The sequence below is a fragment of the Etheostoma spectabile genome, chromosome 19, assembly GCF_008692095.1.
Source record: "Etheostoma spectabile isolate EspeVRDwgs_2016 chromosome 19, UIUC_Espe_1.0, whole genome shotgun sequence".
Lineage (NCBI taxonomy): Eukaryota > Metazoa > Chordata > Actinopteri > Perciformes > Percidae > Etheostoma > Etheostoma spectabile.
The window spans coordinates 10,815,551-10,831,099 of NC_045751.1; the positions used below are offsets into that span (position 1 = coordinate 10,815,551).

Below are 15,549 nucleotides of genomic sequence, written 5' to 3' on the forward strand. Positions count from 1 at the left end.
GTTGTTGTGATTGGTCGTAGTGTTATCCAATTGCGTGCAGTGACATTTTCAAAATGCACGCTTGGTGCCGACCCTCGAGATGGGCCATTTTCATTACTCAGTGCCGGACCCTTAATCTTTCAGATTTGGGTCTGGATATTCAGGCTAGTAAAACATCACAATTTATACTGGAAAAACGGTCACATTACTGAGGCACTGAGTCAAAGATATCCTGTTTGATTTTGTCAGTATCACTCATAAAACATCTAAAGGTCTAAACATATTCAGCTATTAACAGGAACGTTGATCTTTTCTCAAACTAACTACCTCAAATGCATATTTATGCACTTTCATCAGAATCAAAAAAGGATTTATTGCCAAGTACGTAGCACTTAGGAGGAATTTGCCTTGGTTGTTGGTGCATACATAAGCACACATACATAAGCATATAAACATTAATATGAGATAAACAATAAATACAGAAACAAACATACATATAACATTAAAAAAAAAAGGCACTGTGTGGAGTTATGCACTTGTTGCACAATTTAAATGTAAGTAGAGGGTTTTAGAATGTATGACTATATGATGTATTTTTTCCTTGACTTTAATACCTATTCCATTAAATAGATACTGTGAGCTTTTCTAGGCTGCAAATGACCTCTTTGCACCTTATTGACCTCATTAACCATAATAGTATTTATGGACTTATGACAATGGCTCACTCCTTCCATTGATACTCAAACTTGCTAGTGTTAAAAGTTTAAAGATAGTTTAATCATATAATGAATGGAAAAATTCACATTTCATACATTTGGCTAAACTTACTTTACGGTTTTCCTAAAGTACGACTCTATACCGTCCTCATCTTCCTTCTCTTTTTTTTTATTCTAACTATCTTTTGACTGTCCCTTCCCTCTCGCTGCTGCTCGTCAGTCTGGGTTACGAGGAGGTGAGATGGAGGTTTCCTCTCCCACTGGGCCTCATCTCATCCCTTAGCCTGTCTATTTCCTCCACACACACGGGGAGAATCTGCTATCCTGTCACTGGATAATCGCTACGCCGGTCGGGGGCAACACACACACACACACACACACACACACACACACACACACACACGTCAGGATAAGGGGAGCAGTTGTCATGCTGTGACATGTTGCTTTTGGAGAGGGAAGCCTCATGAGGTAATAGTTGGGACACACAGACATTAGACAGAGGGCAGGCAGCTTTGAAAGCTAAAGAAAGAGTGTGGTGTGTGTGTGTGCGTGTGTGTGTGTGTGTGTGTGTGTGTGTGTGTGTGTGTGTGTGTGTGTGTGTGTGTGGTGGTGTGTGTGTTTGACCAATGAAAGCAAGTTAGATTAGGACAGGCAAAAGTGAGAGAATGGGAAAATAAGACAAACAAGATGACAAAATAGAGAAAATCAAGGAATTACAAGGAAGGAGAGGAGTCAAAGAAATGGAAAGCAGAGAGAGAAACAAAACATGTGAAACAGAGAAGAAAGTGTGAATTTGAAACAGTTGAAAGGAGAAAAACTGGAGAAGAGAGAACATTGGGGAAAGGAGAGGAAAAAATTCAAAGTGGAGGAAAATATGGAGAGAGAAGAAATATAAATAATGGGGGAAATGGGGAGAAGAGAACGGCATCAGAAACAGAAGAACAAAGAGTTAAAGTCAAAAAACCGAGACTTTGAGAAATAAAAAGACGTAAGAAAGACAAAAGGCGGGTGGAGGGGAGAAGAGATGACATGATGAATGGATGGAATTTGACTGTCTGTGGTCAACCAAAGGAATGAACCCGGCACCAATCAATGACAAAACACAAGACACACACACACACACACACACACAACACAACACACAAAAACACACACACCCACACCCCACAACACACACACCACACACACACACACACACACACACACAACCCAAACACACACACCACCACACACACCACACACACACACACACACACACACACACACACCACACACACACAACACACACACACACACCACACACACACACCACACACACAAGACTGGGCTGAAGGTGGAAGAATGCATGCCTGGCGTATGAACGAGTTGAGAAGGGGATGAGTGGAACTCTACTGTTGCAAGCGTTTTTCTGGAGAGAACGCCACACCGCAACACACACGTACAGACACACACACAACCACACACACTCACAGAGACAGACGAGGGCCAGCCAAAGGTTTGAAGTTACCACAAACTTCTGAATGTTCTAAATATAGGAGGATTGATAGGATCTGTGGAAAAGGGCAGCATGGGGAGTGAGCGCGCACACACACACACACACACTAACAGAATCAGCCTCCTACACTCAAATTATTTAGCAATTGTGGAGAATGGGAGAAAGCTGCTGACAGCTCAGATAAGCTCGTTACAGTGAATCAGCCTTTTTCTAGACAGTTTGAAATACTTTGACCTAAAAGTGAAAAATCTCGTTCCTGTGTGTCTGTGTGTGTGTGTGTGTCTGTGTTGCTGCTTTTTAGTCTGATGCAGGAGGAAGGTTCAATCAATCCTGGGTCATGTAGGTTATATCTGATACCTCCATTCAGATAAATCTAGAGAGTCTGTAGATATGCTGCATTCATGTGCTGTTGGAATAATCGCCCCGACTGGGAAAGTTTACGTGAACGCTCAAGGAACAATAAATCTAAAAATAGGGAAAACTATTGGCACAAGACTAGCCAAGGTGACGTCACGTATTGCATATGAATTGTATGCACACATGTATTCTGTAATACGGTGTTTGTTTGTAACCGCTAGTTGCTGTCCACGTAGAGTGACATTGATAAGTTAGAAAAGTTATTGATTAGCATTGAACCTGATAACACATCATATAAAACAATATTTTAGTAGTGTAAGGGAATGTGACTGGTGCAGCCACACGTCTGGGACAAAATGAGCTTTTGATAATCGATTGATTGTCATTTGAAGTCTTTAATGAAGAAAAAAGGCCACACATTCTCTCAATCCAGTATACATGAATATATTATGAATGTAACATCTTTGGGTTTTTGAACTGTTGGTTAGACAACACAAGTATTTAAAGATGTCATTCTGGGCTCTGAGTAATTATGATGGACATTTCATAGACTCGATGAATATTTTGAAGTTTAACTGATAGTGAAAATAGTTATTACTTGGACACCTACTTCAGTCCTATTTCCCAAGAGGGATTTATATAGTTCTTTTGAATTTGAGCAATGTGTCTGCAGCACCGAATATTGAAAACTGATTCTTAATCTTGTTATCTTATTCTTTCATAAGATATTTTTGGTTTAAAAATCTGAATTTTGCGCCCGGTAAATGGAGTGTTGTAATGTCTTCGAGATGTATGCCTTGTTTTGTTTTTTTTGGAACTGCTCAGAGACAAACTATGTGATCATCTCACTCAGTGGGCTGTGTGTGTGTGCCCATCTAAATATCTAAGTGTGTGTGTGTGTGTGTGTGTGTGTGTGTGTGTGTGTGTGTCTGTGTGTGTCCTGGGGGAACTCCTGTCTCGGCTCTGTCCCAGGACCCCGGAACCTTCCAGAACACCGGGACCCGACCACAGAACAAACGGCCCCGTCAGCGTGATTTATCGACCATTCACCATCAGGTCAATAACACACACACACACACACACACACACTCCAGACACACAAACACACACACATATGAAAGCATGTCGACGCACACATGAAAAAGTTACCTGAAAGGATGTGGACACAAAAAGATGCGCTTAGGCAGATGTGCGCACAAAAATGACGCATGAAAGCGCGTATGGAGGTGGGAGGAATGCGCTTCTTTTGATATGATAAGAATGGTTACGAAAAACAATGGCCGAAAGAGAAAGAAATAAAAGGACGGAGGAGCTGAATAACTCCAAAAGGAGCGATGAGGAGTCAACCGATTCTGATCAGCAAAAGAAAGAAGAAAGGGGAGGGGAAGGGGAAGAGAAGAAGAGGATGGAGACGAAGAAGAGGCGGACGGAGCGGGCAGTGGGAGCAAAGGAGGGAAAGTGTGTGTGTGTATGTGTGTGTAGGGGGGATTGAAGTAAACATCGATGCTGGATGAATGCAATTTTTTTTCTTTTCTCCTTCTCCCCATCTTTCCCCCTTCCTTCTCCTCCTCCGAGCGAGAGAACAAGAGGCACTACATCATCCCGACAGGCGGAGAAAGAGAAGAGAGGGAGAGAGAAAGAGGGATTGTGACGGAGGGATAAAGGGCTATCCGTCTCTGTCTGTCACCTCATTCATCGTCCCCTGCTCCGTCCTGCCGGCCCATCCGTCATCCGCTGTCACACACACCGAAAATACACACTTTCCACCCACTTTCACACACTCGACAACAACTACGACACACACACACACACACACACACACACACACACACACACACATCAAAGACGGGCAGGCATACACACAAACTTTGACTCACTCTCCGCCCTGTTTCACACATTCACTGCGATGACACACAAACGGACACACACACTACGCTCGGTTTCACACACGCAAACACACACACACACACACACACACACACACACTTTCACAGTAACGATGAGAGACACACACACACACACACACAAACTCTCACTCGGGCTCTCCGCCCTGCTTCACACATTCATAGATGACGGACACACTTTTCATGCACGTATGCACGTCTCTGCCAAACTTTTTTTTCGTAAAGTCAAAATACGGCACACTAAAAGCGCGCGCGCACACACACACACACACACACACGCGCGCACGCTCCGCCCAACATCCTGCATTCTCCAGAACACAGCAGAGATGTCCAGTTCTGTCCCTCCTCTGAACGGTTCTGGTCTGTTTTTTCCCAGGACCCCAAAACAAGACGTTCCAGCACACAGCCAGGCCACTTCCTGCGCTGAGCTGTTTCTCAATATCAGGTCCGAGGACCCAGGGTCGGCCACTGGGGAAACTGGTAAAGTGGTCCTCTGCTGGTGTCGAGACATTTTCACCTGAGGGAGGACAATCTGACGAGTGTTTCACATTGGGCTGCCCTCGACTAAGGAGATTCCTAGTCACAGAACACTCAAGATGTTGTCCTTTTATCAATCAATCAGATGATTTAATTGACAGATCTGTAAAACTGAGAATTTCCACAAAGAATCGCAAGGGATGTGCTCATAAGTTTTTTTGGAAATAAGTCATTTGGCATGAAAACTTTTTAAAAAAATGACTAATTGACTAAAGAAATATTAGTCGTCTCAGGACAAATACAAAAATGGTTCTTCTTAAATTGTAAAAGCCAACATCAAAGTGTTTGAATTAATCATGAGTCACCATAGATCAAATAAAGGAATGCGTGTGATGGTGACGATATTGGACAAGTAGAAAACAAATGTCTCTAGAGCAGGGGTCTTCAGTGTTTTTAGGCTAAGGATCCCTTAGCTGAAAGAGGCACGGCGCAGGGACCCCTACTGTATAAGTTGCATATTAAATTGGACTTAAAATAATTTGGTGTGGGAGACCTGGGTTGGATTCCCACTGCGATATATCAACCTATGTGTCCCTGGGGAACACCCTTAACCCCTAGTTGCTCCAGAGGCGTGCAACCTATGACATTCATAGCAATTGTAAGTCTAAATGACATGTAATGTAATAACAAGGACGGCCTAACACTTTCACACATGCTTTATTTTTTTTTATTAAATTGTGCATAGAATACCAAGCTGCTTTAAAATTAAAAAAATTGTTTGCATATTCCTTTACTTAAACATCATGTTTTAATGTTAAAATGTGGCACAGTAAATCCATCAGCTAAACTGTATCTGTGGATGGCAACCCTATGGCTATCTTCGCTGTAGGCTAGTACACCTATCATAAATGTTGTGTACATTGTTAATGTTAATGTATATTTTCAGATGTTCAGGTACATTAATTTGGCCGCCTCCCTGCAGCAACTCCAAGGACCCCCTGTTGAAGAGCTCTGCTCTAGGCGTTTGCTGCTAATAGAGTACATAGCAGACTTTGGTGGGTCGCCACAGTCGAATTTGTACTGCCACAGTTTCACAATGAACCAAATGCATTTTTATACTTAACATAAAGGATGTTGAACATTTGCGCCATTACTTCAGCAAAGCATCTGCCACTCAGATGTGGGAGTTCAGTTGTAGTAAATGTCATCGGCTACACTGACACTCCTGCAAAACTGTTGAAGAAGCTTCTTCTTCCTAAATAAATTACTCTTTTGTGTGCACCATATGTTTCTTTTATAAGTTTATATATTCATCTTCTCGTTTGTAAACTCTCTCTGTAGCTGTGGAGCTGGGTTGATCACCGTATGCTGTCATTTTTTGCAATCAGTTTGGTGCATGTTTGTAATCCAACAGAGAGTGGTCAAACAACGGAAGAATTTGACAAGAGAAAGGACGAGAGCAGAGATGGTTTTGGTGGATAAGGCAAAAATAAAGAAAAGGGAGAAATGATGTGAGAATGTTGGAGACAGACAGAACACAGTAAGAGAAAATACAAGAGAAAAAAGGAGGGATGGAAGTGGATAAGCAAAGATAAGGAGTACATGAGATGGAGGGGGATTGTTGTAGAATAAAAAAAGTAGAGGGCAAACAAAAGAAGAAGAAAAAAAAAAATCCGAAAACCAAATGAAGGAGGAAGAGAAAGTGTTGGAGGAAAAGGACTGGGGGAGGGAGGTGTGAGGGAGGATGGGATGAAGGATGAAAAGGACAGGGGGGGTAGAAATAAAAGATAGTGGAGAGAAGAAAAAAAAACAGAGAAAGAGAAAACGAAGGAGAGAGGACCACGGGGGAGACAAAGACCTACTTGTCTCAAGTCACTGAAGGCCAGAAGCAACGTGTCACCCTGGAAGCCTGCGACCGGGCCGGCTCTGGCAAAACCTGTGGGAAAATACAAACCCGCCCCCCCCAGTCCACCCCCGGAGAGAGGGAAGAGAGGAGGAGGAGGAAAAAAAAGAGGGTGAAAAACGGAATAATAAAAGACCTGGTTGGATTCGCTATGCATCGGGATAGATTGGCAGACAAATGACAGCCGGGGAGGGGGAGGGAGGGGAGGGGGAGGGGGAGGGTGTTAGAGTCATGTCGCTGGGTCTTGCTGAAAAAGAGAAAGAGAGTGTGTGCGTGCTTGCGGGTGTGAAAGGTTTTGTAGTGTGTTTAAATGCAGGTTGTGTGGACGATGGAGATTTTCTAGCATTTGTCTTGCTGAATGTGTGGATGGTGAGAGACTGGTGTGTGTGTGTGTGTGTGTGTGTGTGTGTGTGTTTATTTGTTGTTATACAGGGCTTCGCCTGCACGTTGAGACAGTTGAGGACTGTTGGATTTGAACCCAGGGTGACGCCTCTGTGTGTGGTGTTGTGTGTGTGTGTGGTGTTTGTGTGTGTGTGTGTGTGTGTGTGTGTGTGTGTGTGTGTGTGTGTGTGTGTCGGGGTCGTACGGAGTGTGAGCTGGGGTCTTGGCGTCAGTTGGCCCCCGTAAACAAGCCGACTGGTATTCCGAGCGAGGGACCGAGAGAAAAGAGGAGTGCCGCAAAGAGAGAGAGAGAGAGAGAGAGAGAGCAAGCCTGTAGCTAATCTCTTTCACCTCGGGACACACACACACACACACACACAAACACAGAAACACAAGGCCATACACACCACAGCAGAGATTATACGCCTGCCATCTTCAGTGACCCCAACGCACACACACACGCCGTGCTCATGAACTGTGAAGCGATCGGCTAACCTAACCTTTCCTCTCATTCTCCAACCAAACGTCCGTATACTAGCTGCCAACTTTGAGCTGTGTGCTTGGCCATCCAGAGGTATGTCAATGGAACATTTGGCAAGTTTAAAAACGTGAACGTTCCATCCAGAAACTTATTGGCGTCCGTTTTGGTGCCTCACTCTCGCCATCTACGCAAAACGTAACGTTACTACTCTTTGGCCGGCTCGCAAGTCCAAACGGCGTGTTTGTGTGTGTGCCTGTTTGTTTGTTTCCGGTCTAGCTAGAGCCGGTGTGGTGTTGTAGTTTTTCTAATGTTACTACGACAAAAAACGACAAAGTTTGCTAGGCCAAAAAGAAAGTAAATCTTGCCAGAAAAAAAATGGACGCTCTTAAAATGGGTTTGTGTTAACGGCGTTAACGCGTTTAACTGGCAGTACTATTCCTTAGCATACTTGTTCTCACTATTTCATGCCTCTTTTGCTTGTTATTCATTTGATTGCTCGGTTTTATCATAGCACAGTATTTGCACTTGTTTTGATCGGCATGTTTTTGTATTTATTTGCATGTTTTTTTAGTGTAATGTACAGCACTCGGAGCTACACCCTATTATGAAAGGTGCAATATAGTCTATAGTCTCTATAAGTCTATATTTTCCTTTCCTTTCACATTGCCGTCATATTTTAAGATTTTCTCATTGTGACTCTATTGTTCCAATTCTCTTCCCCTCCCCCCCCCCCCCCCACACACACACACACACACACACTTTCCAGCCTCATTCTTTTGCTCATTTTCTCCTTTCCCAAGCAGTTTTTGTCTCCTGCTTCCATCCATTTTGTCCCTATGCTATCTAATTTTATTGCTCCATTTTTTTGTTGTCCTACTTTTTTTTTTAAATTGCTCATTTTTTAACATTCAAAATTTTGATTGTTTTCCTTACTACACTGCGCACACAAAAAAGTGCGGAACATTCTAAATGGGTGGGACACCTCCCACCCATGCCACCCCTGTTTGAACTGTTACCCTCAGGCAGACGGTACAGATCCATCAGGACAAAAACAAACCGATTCAAAAACAGTTTTTAACCAAACTACAATACCTTAAATTAATTCTGCTAAATGGAACTGAACTGAGAGTCCATTCAGGGAATGTGCAGTAAGTGTGAGTGTGCATGTAAGGATGATGCTGCTGTGTGTGTGTGTGTATGTAGGTATGAATGCCTGTTCATGCTGCTTTTGGATACTATTTATCTTTTTATTCTTTTTTTTATATTAATTAATGCCAGGTCAGTACTTTTGAAAATGTTGTTGTTAAAGTGACAATGACAATAAAGTTCTGTTCTATTCTATTTGCTACTAGTGAGAATACGTAGGTGAAATTTTCATCATCTTCTTCCTGGTCACCTCCGGTCTCTTCATCTTCTTCCCCCCCATCATCTTCTCTTTCTTCTCTACACATCTACACTCATCCCGCTACCTCCTTCCTCCTTGCGCTTACTTGTATAGGTTTCTCCTCCTTTCCCCCTCAATCTTTTTCCACTTATTCCCCCAGTCATTGGATTCCTTTCATCTGTGCCTCGATTTTCTTTTCATCCGTCACAATCCTGAAATTCCTCCTTTTATTCCGTCTCTAATTCCTCTTTCTTGTGCGCCCCACTCACTTCCTGCTCCTTTCAAACTCCAACCAATAATTTCTCTTTAATCCCTCTTCTCATCCATGTGTTTTCCCCCCTCTTCTCTTCCTTTCTTCTGTAGCTACTCGTCTTGTGCTTTTTTTTTATATTTCACACCTCTTTTATTTAATCCCATTTTCTCTGCCCTCTTGTCCCTCAACCTCTTTCATCTCATTCTGCTCTCACCTTCTACATTATCCCTTTTTCCACATTTAATCCCTTCTCAGTTCACTTTCTTTCTTCAACACTCTTCCAATTACTACTGCTCTGTCCATCCATTTTTCATTCTTTCTTACATTGCTCTGTGGCTATGTATCCTCTTCTTTTGTCAAATGTTCCCACTTTGTTCCACTTTCTCGCTGCTCCACCTATCTTCCATTTCTCACCCCCCACCCCTGAATACATTCCTTTTTCCCCTTCAGACATTTTTTATTTCTTCTTTATAAACGTGGTGTAACAGTCCCTTACCCCCTCCTTAATGCTCATTTTAATCTCTCCTCCCATCCTCTTTGTACTTTTCAATTCACCTCTTTTCATTAATCCCTTGTTCGTGTTCCTCTCTCCCACATTTCATTCATCCTTGTCCCTTTTAAATGTAATCCCTCTTTCCCACCATGTTGTGGCTTCCCTTCTCAATATCTCTCTGCACCGTTTGGAATTAATCACATCTGTCAAATTCTTCGCCTTTTCTGATTCTTCTCAATTCCATCCATTCTTTTCTTCTTCCCTCTGTCTGTCCTGAATAAGTAACTCTGTAACCTCCTAACCCCTCCACAGCGCCGCACGCATGTCACATCACTTCACATCACATCACACACACTGTACGGCCCGCCCCGTGACTCTAAGAACCTTGATCATGTCAAAAAGTCGAGCCAGCGACGCCTCGCATTCTTTCATTCCTCCCCCTCTCTTTTATCTGCAAGTGCTCTGCATCTTCAGCTCTCCAAAAACAAGGCAAAACGGGGAAGGGAGCGTGGGGGAGGGAGGAAGAAGAAGAAGAAAGAGCATCGAGGATAGGATGGAGAGATGGGAGGAGAAAGAGTGAGGATAAAAGATGGAGGCGAGAGTGGGGAAAGGGTGGGAGAAGAAAGCAGGAAAAGGAGAAAAGAAAAGATAAATAATTGAAAAAGAGAGATGAAGGGGGCAAAAGTGACATGTAAAGATTTTCAATGAACAGAGGGTATCAAAGATGCTCTCCCCCAACTGTAACCAGCTGATCCATAGCGCCCCCTGTGCTCTCACATGCAAACTGCACTCAAGTTTGCTTTAAAGCACGCGCAAACATGTTCACGTGTGTGTGTTCGTGCGTGTGTGTGTGTGTGTGTGTGTGTGTGTTGGGATCAAATATGCGAGGAAAGATGACTGAAGTATGAGAAATTATAGAAGGAACGATTTAAAGAGCAGAGGAGGACACAGAAGAAAGCGCGAGGAAGTAAGGGCAATATGGAAAGGACAAACAAAATGAATGTGAAGTAAATTAGGTACTGATGGGTCTGACATGAATGACAAAGTGGGTGGGGGGGGATTTTAAAACTAAACATGGACACTCACCCTCACACTCCTTGACGTCGGTGTTGAGCTGGTGCAGCGCTCCCACGGAGATCTGTCTGACCTCCGGGTCGAGCAGGAGCTGCATCAGGGAGGTGGAGATGTGTTTACAGGCCGACATGCAGGCCGTCTGGGCCACTTTACCCTGAGAGAGAGAGAGAGAGAGAGGTCAACGGTGACAAAGTTTTATCCGGTGTTACAAACCAGTTACATTAAGTGCATCACTTCCTGTTAACCTGATAATTATGGTCATGAAACTGCATAAACGCCTTTTGAAAATAGCAAAAACAGAGACAAAAAAAAAAAAAAAACACATTCAGAGGTAATCAGAAGTTCAGGTGCACTTTATCATGTTTCTCCACACACACCACACACACACAACACCACAACACACACAACACACACACCACACACACACACAACACACACACACCACAAACACACACACACACACACACACACACACACACACACACACACACACACACACACCTCTAATAAAGTGTGCTGCATTCAGGTGCAGGTTATTATGCTACTTTATCAGAATGATAAAGTAGCATAATAAGAATAAAAGCAGCGGATGAGGAAGTACATGACAACACATTAATACAGAAACCAAAACATGTGTGTGTTTGTGTGCGTGTTTGTGCGTGCGGACATGTGTGCAATTTCAGTGACCAGCCGTGGTCCTGGTCCTGACCTCTGCGTCTGCATTCCAACAGAATGAAGCAGAGATGAAACAGAGACTGAAAAACTAAAAAAAATGAGGTAAAGGTTGTAAAAGTACTGGAGGGAGGGAGGGAGGGAGGGAGGGAGGGAGGGAAGGCCCAGGGGGGACACTGAAAAAAATCCAAAGCAAGGAAAGTGATTTCTTGTGATCGTGAGATAGCACAATTTCAATATCATTAGTGATTCAATTGCTTTCCCTAAATTTAATTATCCCAATTTTGTCACATTTACAAGACAACTAAAGTCATCTTAACCTCTGGAACCTCTGTATGTAATAAGGAGCGTAGGAAGGAGAGGAAGTTCATGTTCTCCTGCAGGGCCTGACTACCTAAATGAATCCTGACGTGACTTTGATGTGCGACACAAACACACCTCCAGGTGATTACCAAACACCAGACCTGTCGCTCCAGACCTGCATGTTTAAGTACCTTCATTAATCACACAGACCCACCATGGGCAAATAAACACACAATCAGACACATTTAAGTGTGTAATTCTGCACACCATGTTCAGCTTTACGTGTTGGTGAGAATCTGTTATACTCATTTAATTGAACTGTGAGTTTATGAAGCGCCAATCGCACATATGTGATTATGTTCCTGTGTGTCGTTTGGTCACAGTGACTACTTTATTCACTTGATATGCCCACAAATCTGTGCACTGTGCGCATCAACTTGTGTTGTTTGCACTGAGATTTAAACAGTCCATTCGGTGTTCAGACTCCAAAATTTGCTTTCATAAAAAAGGGAAAACATGACGTGACCATTTACGGTGCAGACGGGATTTCATTGCCCACTGACCCCATCCATGCTAATGGGTTATGCCTCTTGCATTAAAATGAAAATTCAGGGAAAATCAATTCATCCCAATAATTGCTAAAATGTGTGAATTTGCTCAGGAGCCTGAAGCAAACCTGCATAAAGTTCAAATTTGGTTTACATAGAAATGAGAATTTGCATTGTTGTTTAATAGCAAGCTGTCTTAAAAGGTTCAACGTGTCTCTCCCATTTAGCGTTGAGATCATATATCGCAATCGACTCTCACACCGCGTAGTTCAAAGTGCGTATTAGAGCTACGGTGGCTTCAAAAAGCCGGCCTCTTGCCCTTTTCAACCTCCTTTTTCTGGGCTAAGAAGAAGACTTATGTTACTGAAATTTGGATTTTGAAAATGTAGGTTACTTATGATAAAAATGTAGCTTACTTATGACAGAAAGTCTTTCAGTCAGTTGAGCGCGTACTAGTTCGGTTACCCAAGTTTTCCGGTGGACTCCTGTCTCATTTCGGTCTGCAAACGATTCCTCTTGTGTGAAGCAGTTTATACTCAGACAACACAGAATATTTTCTTCGGGACTAGTTTTGCCTTTTTCAATTGATGGTGCAGGGTGAGACAAATTCTAAAATATAACAAAGAAAAGTATCTATCCATCTATCTATCTATAACTCTTAGCTGAACTTGAACATGGTCTTCAGCCCATCCTGGTTTTTAGGTTAGCACTTCTGCCTCAGAGCAAGGTGGCATTGCAGAGTTTGCTCCCCGGTCCGGGCAAAGCCTGTCTGTGTGGGTTTCCTCCCACCATAAAGAACTGCATGCTGGGTAACCCGGACTTCAGTTGAAAATTAGCCGACTGGCTAACACCGGCGCATTTACAGAAACGTTGATTAATGTGCACTGTCCGAATCAAATCACTTTTCAACAGAGGTCAACAGTCGGGTTCCTAGTACAGAGGAGATGAAAACCAGCAGCTAATCCAAACAAATGAATGAATGACAAATTCCTGTCAAGTTATCACACTGTTTTGTTTTTTTTTAGATTATTTTTTGGGCTTTTCCACCTTTAATCTTTGACAGGACAGTTAAGTGACAAAGGAGAGGGGGGGGGGGGGAGACATGCAGAAAATGCGTCGAGGCGTAAACCTCTCAGTACATGTGCTGCTCTGCCACTGAGCCAACCTGGCCACGGTGACACTGTTTATTGGCATACACTATTTAGGAAATTAAACATTTTTATTTTTTTATTTTGGTGACATATTTTCATATAATTTCCCTCCGTTTGTGTTCCAGCCAGCGGCTCAACTCGGCTGCTGCTGTAATAAACTGGTTTCCCCTCAGAGATCCATAAAATGAATCTTATCTTATATAAGAAACCCGACAGCGGCAGAGAGATCCCCTTGTAGCTGTGAGTGAACTGAGGTCAGCCTCAGGAAAGGAGTCTGGAGCGCAGTTCATTCAGGAGGCAGCCCTCACCTCAAAGGGAAATCAAATTACACACACGGCGCACATGTGCAAGCACATATGTTCGTGGAACACACACCTACGACTGGCCGGATATCCTCAAATACGACACTGGCCTTTGAACTCTGAACACGAACACACACAGGGGTCAACTATCATAGGGTGAGATTGAGCGTGAAATAGGCTAATTCTATTTACATATCCTGAACCGAAGCTAGCTAGCTAGCACACACACACACACACACACACACACACACACACCACCACACACACACACACACCACACACACACACACACGTTTGTCTGACAGAAATGGTGTTGTCTCAGAGTTCAATACAGACGACTGGAAACCATTAGCCTGAGGCACTCTGGAGGAAGGGAGGGAGGGAAGATAGGAGAAAGGAAAGGGTTGAGAAAAGAAAGTAGAGGAGAGGAAAAGGAAAGGAAAATGTTGAGGAAAGTGAAAGGAAGACAAAAGGTGAATGAAATGAAGTGAAAGGAAAGAATAGGGAAGGCAAGGTAAGCACTGGAAAAGAGCAGGAGGAGGCAAGGAGAAGAAAAAGTGAGGAATGGAGGCAGGAGAGAGGATAGTTAAGTAAAGGATAGGAAAAGTAAAGAGAGTTGAAGAAAGAAAAAGGGAAGGAAAGAAAAGCAAAGAAAAAGAGTTGAGGAGAGGAGAGGAAACAAAATCAAAGAGGGTGGACAGCAGCACAGATTGATGGATGGAAAGAAAGTGGAGATGAGCGAAGGACGGAAGGAGAAGAGAAGGAAGGAAAGGAGGGAAACAAGATGAAGGTAAAAAGGTGAACATTAAAGAGGGAGTGAAGTAGAGACGGATCGGAAGGATGCTTCGTCTCCATTCTCACTCATTCCTAAATCTTCCCCTCCCCCCCTCCCTCCCTCCCTCCCTCTCTCTCAGCTAACGAGAGACGTTCATCAAAGAGCTCATTAAAAGCTACTCAGCTGCTAACGGCTGAACAAATAGACAGAAAGAGAGAAAGAAAGCAGGCCAGGTGGAGGGAAAGAGGTGAGGGGAAAGGATGGGGAAGGCTCAGGCAGAAAGGGGGGGGGGGGTAGATAATCAACAAGTAGGAATAAACGAGGGAAGAGGAAGGAAAAGGAGGAGTAATGAAAGGAATACAAACGGATGAGAATGGCAGTAAATTGTGCTAATAAACACGCACATCTCACTGTGTCTGCCTCAGTGTTGAGGAGCTGAAAATGTCTTAATCTTCAATTAAATATGAAATATTCAATATTTATTGCAACGTGACAGTGGTTCGTTAAATCTCTGAAAAAGCTTTTTAAATCTGATGGATTTTTTTCCCCCAGGGAAAGTCAGCAACAAACTCATGAATAACTTGTTGTTAAACCAGAGTTAAATAAAGAGTGAATATCTAATATCCAAGTAACTTATTAAACATTTGCTTATTTACACATACAGCAGATACAGAGGCCCAGTTAACTTCACTTGGGAGTCCAAAATTCCCTCTCTTTAAGTTTTTCCTTCTCTTTCTAGTCACTAGCTAAGTTTCCATCCACTTGTCAATCCAATTATCTGAAGTTCGGTAAAAAAATTGAATGCAAATATAGCTGGTGGTCTAACAAAAAATGATCCATAAGGCACAAGTTGTAATAGTGCTTATGTGCCGCTGCGAGACAACTCTCTTTTTTGAGACAT

The 15,549-nt window shown here is 43.0% G+C and overlaps 1 protein-coding gene across 4 annotated transcripts in view; it reads right to left on the reverse strand.

Moving 5' to 3' along the window:
* Positions 1-15,549, reverse strand: part of exoc6b (exocyst complex component 6B) — a 116,065-nt gene that overhangs the window by 22,422 nt on the left and 78,094 nt on the right. For all 4 annotated transcript variants that reach the window (XM_032499412.1, XM_032499410.1, XM_032499411.1 and 1 more), the window contains 2 exons: positions 10,910-11,051; positions 6,791-6,864 (listed from right to left, as the gene is read on the reverse strand). In XM_032499412.1, coding sequence (XP_032355303.1) covers positions 6,791-6,864; positions 10,910-11,051 — 216 coding nt within the window. The remainder of the gene's footprint in view (positions 1-6,790; positions 6,865-10,909; positions 11,052-15,549) is intronic.